The following is a 15,886-nucleotide window of genomic DNA, read 5'->3' on the forward strand; positions in this document are numbered from 1 at the left end:
TAGCCTTAATAATACACCTGCAATTATTATCGACTTTAAAATTGCCTTTAGTCTCAAATATAGAACTGTCTATAGTCTCAACTATAGAACTGTCTATAGTCTCAACTATAGAACTGTCTATAGTCTCAACTATAGAATTGTCTTTATTCTCAACTATAGAACTGTCTAAAGTCTCAACAATAGAACTATCTAGAACTGTCCATATTATATAGCCTTAACAATACACCTGCAAATATTCTCGACTTGCAGGTATATTGTCTCAACTATAGAACTATCTATAGTCTCAGCTATAGAACTATCTATAGTCTCAACTGTAGAACTATCTATAGTCTTAACTATATAACTGTCTATAGTCTCAACTATAGAACTGTCTATAGTTTCAACTTTAGAACTGTTAATAGAACTGTCCATAGTCTTCACTATAGTCTAAACTATAGATCTGCCTATAGTCTCAACTATAAAAAATTCTACCGTAAAATTGTCTATAGTCTGGCATATAGAACTATCTTTGCTATCGACTATACAACAATCTATACTCTGGATTACATAACTGTCTGTTATCTCGGCTATATAGTCTTGACTAACCAACTGTCTACAGTCTCGATTATAGAACGAAGAATGAGAACTCTATTATAGAATCATATGTGGAAAATGTTTCATATTTAAAATCAGGACTTTATGTTAAAAATCGTTTAATATTTTTGATCATATTTGACAATAAAACAATGCTGCCATTGATTGCGATATTATGATAGAGTTTTTTTAATAACAGCGTTAAACTTCCCTTTAAAATCATAATTTCTGTCATTCTGCCTTCATTTACTTTGAGCATAACACATAATCCTTTACGACTTTAATAAAATATCAACAGCAAAGAAATTCTCATAAATATTAAATAGCTTTTACCTTAAAAGTTTTAATTATCTATTAGCCGCGCCCTAAAAACATTTTTTCCAAGCGAGAAAAAAAAACTGTTCTATTGATAATTAAAAAACTTTTTGTAGATGGCAAAATTTTAATTATATTCTCAACAACTCTTAAGGTACTCTTAAACCATTAGCATCTAAAAAAAAAACAGAAAAAAAGGACATTTTCATAATTTTTAAATACAGTTCTATTAACACCAAATATTTAACTCTTTTGACTACAGTTACTTTACAAGGCAAAGAGTTGAAAATTAAAAATAGAAAACATAATTTTCATTAATTTAATATTAGACCTCGAAGGCATACAACAGGAAATGAAAACAAAAGAAAAAAGAAAGGAAAATATTGTCCCCAAAGAGAGACAGGATAAAAATTAATACAATACTTCCTGCATTGCTTCCTGATTAAGTTCTCTTCCTTTAAAACAAATTTAGCTTATAATAAAAATAACAATATTTATCCCAATACGGAATTTATAATTTTACTTTTTTTGGAAACAACAACAAAAACAAAGTAAAAATGTTGCATAATTAGGCAGAGCTAGCTGACAGAAAAAGTTTTATATTTATGTAAGTACAAAGTAAATATGTTGTTGTTTTTGTTGTTTCTGTTTTCCTTTTTTAACCCTGAACATAATTGTAATGTTGAACTTAACTCTTTTTTGCTTTTCTTTTTTTTTTTGCTTCCATCCAGTTGCTTGACATATTAATTTGTGCGTTTTCGCTTTCATTTTTCTGCTGTTTTAAGCCCTCCAGGGAAATTTACTTCATGTGGAAAAACATTGCAATGGTTTGTGTTTGTTAAATGTTGTAAAGGTTTTATTGAAATGTTTATTCAATGTTTGTATTTTTTAATATTTTACCTGTTACCAACGAAATTTGTTAATTTATTTTCATTCTATTCAATGTGTTTTTTTTGCAAATTTCATTAGTAAATCTCCTGTTAAATGTTAATTATGAAATACATCCTTGTTTAGGCTTGTGTATGTGTTTATACAGGATGTTGTTAGTCTACATATGCATATATTTATGTATTTATTTTCAAAAAATCTACATACATTGAAAGCTTGTTGTTGATTTTTAAGCGATTTAGTTCAAATGTTAAAAGTAAAATATTTAAATTTAAAAATTTCGTACAATTAACTAATCAATGATCATAAATAGATTTTTCTGATTTTTTACCATTTTTTAATATAATTCTAGTAGCATTCTAACTTCATAAAAAAGCCCCTTTAACCTTTTAATATCTAACATTATCTTACAAATTTTAAAAATTAAAATCCCTCTTATTTATAAACTTCTGCCAAAATTTTTATATTCATAAAAATAAATGTTATTTTTTAAACCCCCTGGAGAAATACGACAATTTTTTTTTGCAAATTGTTTTATATGTCAAAACTTCCGACACCTTTTGGCATTAAAAGTATTTCTAACATATTTTTTCCATGCTAAATTATTACCATAAATGACAATTTGCCAAAAAACAAAAAAGTCATTGCGACTATAAAACCTTAAAGGAAGACAAGTTTAACGGCTGGTGTTGTTATACCATAACAAAATGTTTAGCTACATGTGACATTTATTTTTATGATATTTGTGTTTTTTTTAGCATTTCCGTTAGTGTTATTGCCAAATTTGTTTTCTCCCTTATGGAAAAAATAGTAGGTAGATTTTGTTTCAATCACTTAAACGTTTAAAGATTAAAGAACGAAAATTGTTTTTTTATATGTTTAAATGCCTTTTGGTGGTGTTTTTTTTTGTTGAGAAAATCTATTTAAGCCCAGCAGTTTTATAGTTCAGACTATAGAAAATTCTATAGTCGAGACTATAGAAAATTCTATAGTCGAGACTATAGAAAATTCTATAGTCGAGACTATAGAAAATTCTATAGTCGAGACTATAGACAATTCTATAGTCGAGACTGTGGACTATTCTATAGTCGAGACTATAGACTATTCTATAGTCGAGAATGTAGACTATTCTACAGTCGAGAATGTAGACTATTCTACAGTCGAGACTGTAGACTATTCTACAGTCGAGACTGTAGACTATTCTACAGTCGAGACTGTAGACTATTCTACAGTCGAGACTGTAGACTGTTCTACAGTCGAGACTGTAGACTATTCTATACTCGAGACCATAGACTTTTCTATAGTCGAGACTATAGACTATTCTATAGTCGAGACTATAGATTATTCTATAGTCGAAACTATAGATTATTATGTATTCGAGACTTTAGATTATCTCTCGACTATAGAGATCTCGACTATAGAATAATCTATAGTCTCGGCTATAGATTATTCTATAGTCGAGACTATAGATTATTCTATATTCGAGACTATAGACTATTCTATAGTCGAGACATTTATACAGTTGTGACTATAGACAGTTCTATAGACGAAACTACAAATAGTTCTATATTTGGTACTATTGACAGTTCTATATTCGAGACTATAGACAATTCTTTAGTCGAGACTATAAGCAATTCTACAGTCGAGACTAAAGACAATGGTCACGACTATAGAATAGTCTATAGTTTCGACTATAGAATAGTCTATAGTCGAGACTATAGAATATTCTATAGTCGAGGCTATAGCCTATTCTATAGTCGAGACTATTGACTATTCTATAGTCGAGACTATAGACTATTCTATAGTCGAAACTATAGAATATTCTTCTTCTTTAGACTATTCAATAGCCGAGAGACTATAGACTATTCTATAGTCCAAATGCTGCTGGGTACTGTCAAGAGACTATAGAATATTCTATAGTCAAGAGACTTAGACTATTCTAAAGCCGAGAGACTGTAAACTATTTTATAGTCGAGAAACTATAGACTATTCTATAGTCGAGACTATAGGCTATTCTATAGTCGAGACTATAGGCTATTCTATAGTCGAGACTATAGGCTATTCTATAGTCGAGACTATAGGCTATTCTATAGTCGAGACTATAGGCTATTCTATAGTCGAGACTATAGGCTATTCTATAGTCGAGACTATAGGCTATTCTATAGTCTAACTGTTTCCAAATGCTGCTGGGTACTGTCAGTTATTTACTTTTTTTATTGTTTTATACATGTGAGTGTCTAAATCCGTACAAGTATATGTGTGTACATCCTTATTTTTTTGTTGCGAATAGCATTTGTGTGAGTAGCTTAATGGATGTTAAGCTGATGTTAAGTATATTTTTGTGGGTTAAATATTGTTTTTTTATCAACTCTCATGTTCAAGTATGTGTGTATCGTTATTCCTTATTTCGTGTAGTGATATACTCCAACGTTAGTGAGTGGGTGGTTGTTTTTTTAGTACTTAAATTCCCTTACATATCACTGTTACAAATATATGTGTGTGTGTTTTATTATACGACTGGCGAAAAGGAAATTTATATTTAACAATTGTTAAACGTCGATGTTCATTTGTTTTTTTGCGCCTTTCTATTGTTATTTTTATATTTTCCTGCCGAGTTTTATGTTGTTCACTTGTTTTTTTTTTTTTGCTTTTATATTGACTTTTTCTATATTAAAGCATTTTATTTACTTTCCCTTTAGGGCAACTCGTTTAGACGCTTTTATTTGATGGGAAAAATAACAATTTTTTTCTTATTGAAATACAATAGTGTTCATTGTAATGGTCATAGAGTTAACCACAATCAGGACAAAAATGAAAGAGTTCAAATGGGTTTTGTGGTACAAAATGTATCGCTTTTGCAATTTTTATTAAAATAAATTAAGGAGTATAGTTAAGTAGATGAAAACGGCAAAAGAATTGTAAGGAAATCGGTCCTTTTGTATATTTATTCAATCGTGTGTAATTTACCTTTTTGCTATGATAAAAAAAGTATGGCGATAAAAGGTTAGAGTATATTATTTAATTTATTAATTGGCCTAGGGATAAGACGAATCAATAGTCGAGTTTTTATAGACAAGAACATAGAAAAGTCGATACTATTGGATAATTTATAGTGGAGTTTATAAACGAATTTATAGTTGAGAATATAGAATAGACTTTAGACGATTCTATAGTCTAGTGTTTAGACGAGTTTATAGTTGAAACAATAAATGAATCCATAGTAGACGAATGAATGCATTTAGACGAATATAGTGTCAAGACAAATTTAATTTATACACAACTTTCTAGGTCAAAAAGTGACACAATTAACTCATAAACAAACACATAAATAAACATAAAATACATATACATATCTAAACAGGGACCAAATAACGAATAAATATGTATGTACATTTCCATCATATTCATATTATTAGATCATAAAACACACAGTTAATCAATTGACACAATGTTATCGATCAAAATCTGGCAAAAATGAACAACAAAAAATTTATGAAAATTTATGGACTTTAGGGAAATGGCAACACAACTCACAAAATTATGTTTTTGTATGCATACCAATGGTCTATGAATAACTATGAGCATCGAGACACTTGGGGTAATGGAATAGAGAGTCAAACCCATCATAAATTCATAAATGAATAGTGAAAGTGACTAAAGTCAAGTGTTGGTCATAAATATAACTAGAGACACATGTCACAATGTAGTTTTTTCAATGATATCAGTAGTTAGGTGTAATAAAATGGTTTGGAATATTACTTACCCTTATTTGGGGTACTTAGATGAGATATGAAAATTGTAGTGCTAGTAGCTAAGGGTGGATTTTTTTTTGTTATTTTCTCGATTTGGTTTGGTTTATTTTTGTTAAGCTTAAGGCTAAAATAAAAATATACAAATAAACATAGTCATATAAATAATAAGTATGTTATTTTTATTATTGATACATTGAAATAAAAATAAATGTGAATGGTCTTACACACCCACATGTATATTGGAGAGAATAAGTACTTATATGTATATGAATTAATATTGGAGGCTTAGGGTGGTATCATTTTAATTTCAATGTTAAAAATTATACCATTTTTAGTTTATTAGTGTCTGTAAGCAATATTATATATGAATATGAAATTTTTTACAGTTTCGACATTAGAATCGTCAATATTCCCGAATTCAGAATCGTTTGTAATCTTTTTGTAAGAATAAACTATAGTTGAATGAAAGATTAATCTATTCCAGCAAAAAAAAAAGAACTTTCAAAGAAGCGAAAAAGAAGTGAAATTTACTCCATGGAAGTATTGAAAAAGACCTGAAGATGTTATAGGATTGATATCCTTTTTATTTGAATTCACTACATCTGGAATCATTCTCTGAAAGTAATTTTTATGTTAATTTTTTGGAAGTAATTACGAAGAGAAATTATAGTAATATACGTTACAACTAATTTGACTTAAATAATATTAACATAAATATATATTTCATTAACTCCAAAATAAATTTGGTTTAATTAAAAAAAATTCTTTAGAAAAAAATATACTTTCAATTAAAAAACAAGTATGAATGTATAGTCGGACATTGCCGACTATATGATACCCTACACCAGTCAGTTCGTAGAGTTCATTCTTGAACAAAGAAAAAAATATGTGCCAAATTTCATCAAATTATCTTGAAAATTGCGACATGTAGTGTGCACACAAGGTTTACATGGACACACAGACAGACGGATGGATGGACAGACGGACATATCTAAATCGACTCAGAAAGTGATTCTGATCCGATTGGTATACTAGAACCAATATTTTTGGGTGTTACAAACATCAGCACAAACGCATAATACTTTCCCTACTACAGTGGTGTAGGGTATAAAAAAAAAAATTATTTTCGCTTTTTGGAAATCAATTAACTTCACTTACACAGAAGGTAAACAAGCTTACTTATCGCTACTTTTGAAGTGGTAATAAATGTTTTTATTTTGGAAGTACTTCCCATTATTTTTTCGAAAATCGTCTTAAATTTAACCCTCCGTCATGCGCATGTATCTGGCCAGATATTTTACGAATTTAACTGTGATTTTAATATATTTCTAATTTGGTGAGGGTTTGAGTCTGGTACCCTCTTCAAATATTGTTAGATATCGTAATATTGTTACTAAAATGGCGCATTTTTCATATAAATGTACTGAAATACATAATGTATCTCGCCTAGAGTGCTCCAAAAAAACTAAGTTTCGAATTTTGAACGCCCCCCTCCCCTAAAATTGTTCTACGGGTTATAAAATTAAGTCGTGCAAAAATTTAGGTCAATAGGACTACGTTAACTGGTGCCGCAACGGCTCTGAAGTTTAAAGATGCATTTACAAGAGGAAAATATGTATTTTTTCAGTTTCCACAAAAGTTTTGTCATTAAATAATCGTAATGTACACAGGATAAGCGTTACAAAAAGATAAAAAAACACAAAAATTGGTTGAAAAATGTAAAAGTTATTAAAAATTCCCCAGGCCATTATCGTGTCTCAGAGCACTTGAATTCGAAATGTGATAAAAATATAAACATATTTTTGAAAATATTCTAATAAATAATTGTGTTACTTAAAATACATCTGTAGTTACTTGAATATGAGTTTTTGTCCTTATAGAATAACGTAAACCTCTTCTCAGCTATGGTCGAAAAATTTTGATATTTTTAACGGTCGTTTCAAAATTCATATTTTATTTTTTTGATACTTTGTTAAACAAATTTCAATATTTTTGGGAGAACTCATATTTATGGACAACAGATTAGGGAATAAAACAGTAAAAAAATTAGGTCAATACCTCTTATAGTTTGCCTGTACCTGCAATTTGAATTCTGCGGATTTCCAGAAAAACACATTTAGCCTTTTTAACATATAGTTGTGTATTTTAAATGGAACCTTTTGTAAATTTATTAGTCCACATATTTCTGAATTAAAATCAAGAGTTTCGTGCAATTTGGACGCCATTAATCCATAAACTTCAAGGTCAAAGGTCAAATTTTGTAATATTTGCAGTTTTTGATGGAAACTAGTCGAAATTGTTTCTATTTTTGGGTTGATTTTCACAAAACTTAAGAAATTTATTTATTAACAACCGATATTTACAATAATAGTGAAAAAAATAATAACCCTTAAACGGCCTTGGGATCAAAATGACCCCGATGTTTTAAAAACATGCCAATTTGGACATATTTCAATAAAATCCGTTTGCAACTAAGATGTAGTGAATTTTAAATCAAATAAAAAATCAAGCCTGTGTTAAAATCATCACTTTTCAGTGCTTCTATGGAGTTAATTTTACTTCTTTTTCGCCTCTTTGGAAGTTATTCTTTTGCTGGGATGTTAACAAATATGGCAAGCTCACTATTCAACTGACGGATCGTTAATAGTCTCGACAATAGAAACGTCTATAGCCTGCTATAAGGAATCGTCTATAGTTGTGACTATATAACTACATTGTCTCGACTATATAATGCTAAAAATTTTCTATAGTTTTGACCATAAAATTCTATCGTCTCCGTCTATAGAACCAAGTTTATTGTATTCTGGGTTTGAGCGCTTCTCAAGCTTCCCAATAACTCGATCTAAACACAAGTTTCCAACATTTTCAAAAAGATGAATCCACCCTAATGTAGTGTATGTGGCTTTGTATATTTTGCAAATGATAATGATAAACATAATTTTAGTTTTGTTATTGTTGCAATCAGCTGATAGTGATACCTTGCATAAATATCGAAAGTCTCATGTGTCCTTGTATGTTGTACAATATATATATACGTATATTTCCCAGGCGTACTGGACAACACACGCACTCGACAAAATAAAAAGCAAAAGTCATAAATCTTTATTGAACTTGTCATTATTTATTACAATGTTTTTCTTTTCTTCTTCGGACAAATGCACTGAGGAGTGAGTTCTATTTGGTTTTTATGAATCTCTTATCATGATGTATTAAATATGAAAAGTAATTTTCTGGACAACAGAATAACAATGACTTGTGCTTGAAAGCGAAAGGACTAATGTCTCCATATTTGCAAAAAGTATTTGTTCTTTATTAGCTGTGAGACTGGGAAGCATTTTTTAAGGGGTTGCCAGGAGATAATGTTTTGTGATATGAACAAAATTTCATTTGACTAATTAAATATTGGTAAATTTGTCGCTAAAACCACACAAAACTCTTCAAATATCTTAGTGTTGTAGTTCTCTTGAAAAAGTTTGCCTCTTGGCAACTCTTAAGATTCAAACATTTCCCTTTACACTTTCGCCGCAAATCACTTACGGTCACTTTATCTTAATTCTTATCACTTGTAATCAAAAAAGTAAATGGAATGCGATGAGAAGGCCAAAATAAAATAAGCAACCAGCTAAAGAAACCAAAAAAAAAAAATGAAGAATTGCTTGTTTTATTTAAGCCGTAAATCACAACTGATACGTGTAATGACATACAACACAAGTGCCATAAGTCCTTTTGCTATATATAGAAATATATCCCTTTTTAAAAATCTTTCATATACGAATACCCAAGTAGTTGTCATAAATATTAAATGAACTTATCAAGAATTATTCTTGTTATAGCTGATTGTGTTTTGTGAATGTATTTATCATTCATTTGGTATAAGTTTGTTAATTATTTATGTCCTGCGATATCAGAGAAAACTTAATTTCTTTATGTCGTTGCTACTGTTGTTGGTCCCATCATAAGTTGTGTGAGTTTAGATCAGCCATGGGGTTTTTTTTGTGGAAAACAAATATTAGTTCGTTTACAAAAACTCATTCAATTACTCTTCAGTATCATTGAACAAAATACATTTTTAAATAGACTGCAAATTAAATATTTGTTTTGCCCATCACTGACATAGATAGTTACTACGTTAGTACTAGTTAAACATGTTATGTTCTATTTTAATCAGTATGTTTTTATAACGAAAATATAAGTTGTAGTATTTACAGTAAAAATTATTGCTGAGATTATAATAAATATTTTGGGGTGTGATATTTTTATATCTTGTTTTCTTTGATTTATGACATGTCATTTATTTCTGGTGGCCACTGTTTAATATTTGTTATTTTGTTTTTATTTTTAGTTAAACGACAAAATTTTGTTAAAGCTAAAGTTTGTTGAGAAAAACGTTTACATCCGTATTCCTAAACGTTTAAAAATGTTATTGGCCGTTCTAGGTATTTGACATAGAAAATGATCTTAATAAACCATTAATAAAATCATGAATATCTTTGTGAATATGAAGTACTTCCAAAAGAATAACATTTATAACCACTTCAAAAGTAGCTCTAAGTGATTTTGTTTAATTCTGTAGATATTATGTTTATTGACTTCCAAAAAAGTGAAGTCAATAAAATATATTTTTTATTGCACTGAAATTTTTTTTACGAAAACAATTTTATTTTGAAGTTAATTGTTAATACTATTTAAGTCCTATTAGTTTCTATAATACTACAATTTCACTTCCTAATAACTTCAAAAAAAGAACAAAAAAATTACTTCCTGAGAACGACTTCAGATGTAGGGAATTTGGAAACAAATAAGGGACACCCCTCCTGCGACAAGACTATCTTACAATCATTACTTCTTCAATTCTTTTTCAGTACTTCCTAGAGTAAATACTTCTTCTTATCCGCTTCTTTGGAAGTTCTTTTTTTGCTGGGATGAGAAGGATTTTTTAGACCACAGCAGGTGAGAGTTTCTCAAATAATAAAAACAGCAAGCTTACCTTGGTTGAAATAGGGAGGATGGTGGAGCTGGTGTATGAAAACTAAAATAGAATGAAATTATGTTACCTTCTGTGAAAGTGGTGTTTATTAATTTCCAAAAAAGAGAAAAGAATACAATTTTTCTTTAATTGTTTTGTACTGAAATTTATTGAATTAAACCAATTTATGTTAATATTATTTAAGTGAAATTAGTTGTGTTCATAAAAATTACTTCCTACGAATGACTTCAGATGTAGTGAATTTGGAATCAAATAAAAAGGATATCCCTTTTATGACAAGCCTGTGTTAAAAACATAACTTCTTCAGGTTTATTTCAGTACTTCCATGAAGTAAATTCTACTTCTTTTTCGCTTCTTTGGAAGTTCTTTTATTGCTTGGTCAATAAACATCACTTCCAAAGAAGGTAAAAAAAAATCAATTTGTGCAACTTTTGAAGTGGTAATAAATGTTATTCTTTTGGAAGAACGTTAGTTTCTTAAATTTCAGAGCTACCCTTTTATTTTCAAGTCAGTAATGAGCGTTGAAGTTATTTTCTGAGGGGGACCTTATATGAGAGTAGAGTCAATTGTAGATAAATCCTCTTAAAATTTGGTAAAAAGATTTCGACTCGTAAAAACTTGCTTATGTCAAATTTCATCGTTATACTCTTATATTTAAGGCAGTAATGGCTGTACTGGTAATTTTTAGAAGGGGACCTTATATGAGGGAGGTAGGGTCAATTATTGACTGATCCTCATACAATGTGATAGAGAGAATTTAGCTTCTAAAAGATTTATGTAGAATTTTATCACTATACTAGCATTTTTAAAACAGTTATAACTGGTAAAGCTGTAGTGGAGGGCCATTTTTAAGGGGGTTATGCGGTTACCGATATTGCCCATTTTCAATAGCAAACAAACTATACGTATAGGACATGTTGAAAATTTCAACTTTCTCACACAGTCCGTTCGGACTCTGACGTGCTGCCAACAGACAGACGGACAGACATGGCTAGATCGTATTAGAATTTAATAAGAACCCATAATGTAAATACTTTTGTACGAATAAAGTAAGTTCTGTAAATATATATTTAGATTACCTTAGCGAGTAAAAATTTTCCATTATTCCTGTTTGTTTTAAGAAATTTCCTGTCTGCAAAATAAACTAAAATTACAAACAGCAATAAATGTCAAAGTTCAGTTGTTTATGTCTCTCAACGAAAAACGCCTCTTCCATACCAAAATGTCAAACCAAACTAAAAGTTCTTCTCTAACAAGGCATTTTAAAACACAACACATTAGCACTCTCAACAAATCACATACCCCCACCAATTCTTCAACGCGAACTACATAAAATGACATAAATCTTTTTTGGTATTCCAAAGATCTACTATGGACACACAAAGGATGTCGAACATAAAAACTACCAGTCGTTATTTTCTCATTGTTTTTGGCAATTAAAGGTAACACCTCAACACATTACAATGAAGTATTGTTGTTAAAGCAACAAATAAATGGAGCAAAGGAAAGAAGAGAAATGAAAACATAAAAAGGACATTAGTCAGGACAACGAAAATAACAGTAAAAAATCTACGTACAATTATATAAAATATTGAGTTTCATTAACAGTTAAACATTTAATAGGTTAAAGGAAAATGAAGCTGGCAAGAAGAATACGAGTAGTTAAACATCGATTTTCATTAATAGCCAAGGTATTTCAATACAAATTTTACTTCTTTTATTGTACATAATCGTGTATGTGGATGTTAAGCTTTTTGTACTTTTCTTTTATTTTCATTTATGGGGCGTTTATAATTACCTCATGCCATACCTCCTCTTACTCTTCCACCTCCTGTTCGTAAGGTAATGGAAATTCCTTTTACTAAATGTGTCCCCTAAGAAGAAATTTGTCATATTGTGAATGTATGTTTGTGTGTGCGTAAGTCCTTGTTATAATTACAAATTGGCGTGTTTTCATATGAGTTTGTTTGTGTGCATGTGGGAGTATTAAGAGGGATGCTTCTAAGGATATAAGTACTCTTATGATGATAGTTAGAAAATAATATGGAAAGTATTTATATGTCCCAAGTAAATTATGTGTTTCTTGTTTAAGGATGTATTACTTTATTGTTGTAATTTACTGCAGCGAATTGAGGTAGCAAAGAGTTGCCAAGTGTTTAAAATTGAAAAAGACAAACTGTGGTGGTCAACAAATTAAAGCTTCTCTAGAATTAAATGTGACAAGAAAATTTATTCTAAAATATAAGTTTCACCCAAACTTTAAAAACTTTACAAAAAAACATAAAATTGATGCTAAAACAAAAATTTCAAAAACTATTCTCGTCTTCGTCGTCTGGTACGGCGGCGCGAATGACTTTTACCATGTCTACCCCTGCTGCGTGAACGTCTTCTATATCTAGAACCACAACAATCTCCTTGATCTCGTAGTTCCATATCCTCATCTTCATTCTCGTCTTCACTGGAATGTAACAAATAAGGACGTTTCCACGTCCAATTCTTTTTATTTCTCACCGCAATTTCTCTATTTTTTGAAGTTTCTACTTGTTCATTTGATTCTTGACGTTGCGGCTCCGCAGGATTTATTTGTATTTGATCATCTTTCACTTCCTCAGTTGGCTTATATTCGGTACGATATTTATCATCCGATTCCTCGATGTAGCCATGTTGCACACCTGCATCTAAAATAGTTTTAACTGCTGCAGCTAAAGCCGTTTTGCTGGCTTCATATTTGGCAGACATGTGATCTACAATCTCGTTTAAATTCGAAGGATTTTTTAGCTCGTTAAGAGCACTTAAGACATCTTTTCCTTTAATTACTGGTGGCATTATTTTAAAGAATTTTCACTTAGAAATTTTTATAAAAGATTTTAAAAAATTTATACGCAAAATAAAATAAATTTTTCCAAAAAAAAAAAAAAATATGACAAAAATTTTATGACGAACTTTGTTTTGATATTTTTTAAAATGTATACTTTGCTTTTCATATAAACCTTTTTATTACACATAAACCAGCAGCTCTCAAACTTTTTTTAATAATTCTCAAAAATATATTGTTGAGAATACCGAATTCTAGCTCAGGTCTAGTTCAGTTCTAGTTCAATTCTAGTTCAGTTCAGTTCTAGTTCAGTTCTAGTTCAGTTCTAGTTCAGTTCTAGTTCAGTTCTAGTTCAGTTCTAGTTCAGTTCTAGTTCAGTTCTAGTTCAGTTCTAGTTCAGTTCTAGTTCAGTTCTAGTTCAGTTCTAGTTCAGTTCTAGTTCAGTTCTAGTTCAGTTCTAGTTCAGTTCTAGTTCAGTTCTAGTTCAGTTCTAGTTCAGTTCTAGTTCAGTTCTAGTTCAGTTCTAGTTCAGTTCTAGTTCAGTTCTAGTTCAGTTCTAGTTCAGTTCTAGTTCGGTTCTAGTTCAGTTCTAGTTCACTTCTAACTCAGTTTTAGTTCAGTTTTATTTCAGTTCTACTTCCTAAACAATGAATGAAGGTTGCAAAAGGTCCATGGACATTAAAAAATGCCAATTTTTGTTGCATCGTAGATCCCATGGACATTATTACATACCACCTAATATGTCAATGGCAACTCTGTAGAAAAGTTTTCCTACTTTGACAATAATTAGCTAGCAAACAAGAAAATAAGGTAGTAAGCATAGTCAACCGTCTATCATACGGTAAAACAATGAAAATTAAAATGACCAACAAGGAAACAAAAAAAAAACTATAAAACCAAAGAAATATATAAACATTTTCGTAGTTAATAAATCCTTAAGGAATGCCAAAACATTACACTCCCACACTCTTGGACACATACAAAATAATATAAATAAATAGACCCTCATAATTTCTCTTGTAGTTCCTCGTACTTTATCAAGTGTTGAATGTCCTTTTGTTTTATTAGTCCTGTTGTAGTTGTTTTCATTGCCAACAAAGATTTATATATAAAAAGCTTTTGTCTCATTAATCTTGGCATACGAGAACATATAAAACAAAAGCAATTATACAAGTAAAGAATATTTGTTGTATACAAAAATATATGGATACTAGAAAAAGTCCTGTTTGGTCCTTTCACAAGTTTGCTGGTTTGTTCTTTATTAGACTAACAAACTTATTGTGATCTATTATAGAAGTTTGTTAAATAAATGAGAATACATGTCGTAAATGCATATAATTTTCTTTTGTTTCTTCTTTACTTTTGGTTTTTGTATTCAGGATATAAAAAATCGTAATAAAAAAAGTTATCTATTAATGGCCACTTTTAATTGATCCCTTTTGTGTTGTTTGAAATATTGGCAAAATGAAAATACATAAATAAATATATGGAAAAATAATATTAAGGTAATATTGTTAATGATTTGCGTAGGTAGACTTTTTGTTGCTAATAAGAGATTTATTTGTGAATTTTTCTTTACGTATACAATAAATAAAAGTTTTTCAAATAGTGATATAACACAATAATTCTTTACTTAAAAATTTATCAGAAAAATCATCAGAACTCATAGGGTAATATAAAAACTTAAAATTCTATTAGAAAAGGTTCTTGTTTTGGTTCGAGAAGTGCCTTTATTGGAGTTATATGATTGTTATGACAATTGTTTAGACAAAGTTGTATAAACCAATGAACTATCATCCCTTTCCTTAATTAAAAAATATATGCTGTATTTAGACCTTTCAAGCGGTCAATTTTACTAGAATACCATATATCTGCGTCCAAATATTAAATTTTATTTCGAAAGATAACCAGTATTTGGTGCCATATTGGTTTTGTCATTACGTTTGTAACACTTCTTTATTAAATTCTATAAAGATCTGACCGTAAGTCCGTATGTCTGTCTGCCTTAATAGAAAAAGTTTGAGAACCGAAACTTTGTTCAAATGGACAATATCAGCCTAAAACTGTAAAAATATGGTAGAATTGGCTTAAAATAACAGCAAAACAATAAAACTGGACATTTAAATGTTTGATATGAATAGAAATTTCTCATAAACATGTTTTTAAGGAACAAATCAGATTTTTAATACCCTAAATAATTTTAGCAATTTTTATGGCCCTCTACAAAAAATTCTCTAAAACTCTTAGCTGCCTTAAAAATAACATAATAATCGATAGAAATAAGTTTTGTAATAACTGAAATATTTGCACCAAATTGCATGCGAATTAGATAACGAAAACGACTTTAAGACTCACCACTAACTTAAAACATGTGTATAGTGGTTAAATTCAAAAGAAACTATATGAAGCTAAATCTCTATTCCAGGATCAGTGTATGTCCAGGACAACTTTGCTTACCCCGTAAGCAGGCATGTAGTATTGCAGCAATGTAAATGTACTTACTTTTGGGTTGAAAAATAACTGGTTTTAAATGAGCTTACCCGACTTTCCCGGCAT

At 29.7% G+C, this 15,886-nt stretch overlaps 1 protein-coding gene across 2 annotated transcripts; it reads right to left on the reverse strand.

Moving 5' to 3' along the window:
• Window positions 1-12,725: 12,725 nt before the first annotated feature.
• Window positions 12,726-13,451, reverse strand: LOC111688174. 2 transcript variants are annotated; one of them, XM_046946560.1, is made up of 2 exons: window positions 13,057-13,451; window positions 12,834-12,973 (listed from the first exon to the last, which is right to left on the reverse strand). In XM_046946560.1, the coding sequence occupies exons 1-2, from the start codon at window positions 13,339-13,341 to the stop codon at window positions 12,971-12,973; spliced, it is 288 nt and encodes a 95-aa protein (XP_046802516.1). In that variant the 5' UTR covers window positions 13,342-13,451; the 3' UTR covers window positions 12,834-12,970. The 2 variants fall into 2 exon arrangements, with proteins under 2 accessions (XP_023306420.2, XP_046802516.1); XM_023450652.2 differs by having other exon boundaries at window positions 12,726-13,442.
• Window positions 13,452-15,886: the final 2,435 nt, after the last annotated feature.

Source organism: Lucilia cuprina, chromosome 3 (genome assembly GCF_022045245.1).
Source record: "Lucilia cuprina isolate Lc7/37 chromosome 3, ASM2204524v1, whole genome shotgun sequence".
NCBI classification, from domain to species: Eukaryota; Metazoa; Arthropoda; class Insecta; order Diptera; family Calliphoridae; genus Lucilia; species Lucilia cuprina.

What these genes read in the sequence shown, in the direction of transcription:
- LOC111688174 (XM_023450652.2), bottom strand. Translation starts at nt 13,341, where the DNA reads ATGCCACCAGTAATTAAAGGAAAAGATGTCTTAAGTGCTCTTAACGAG.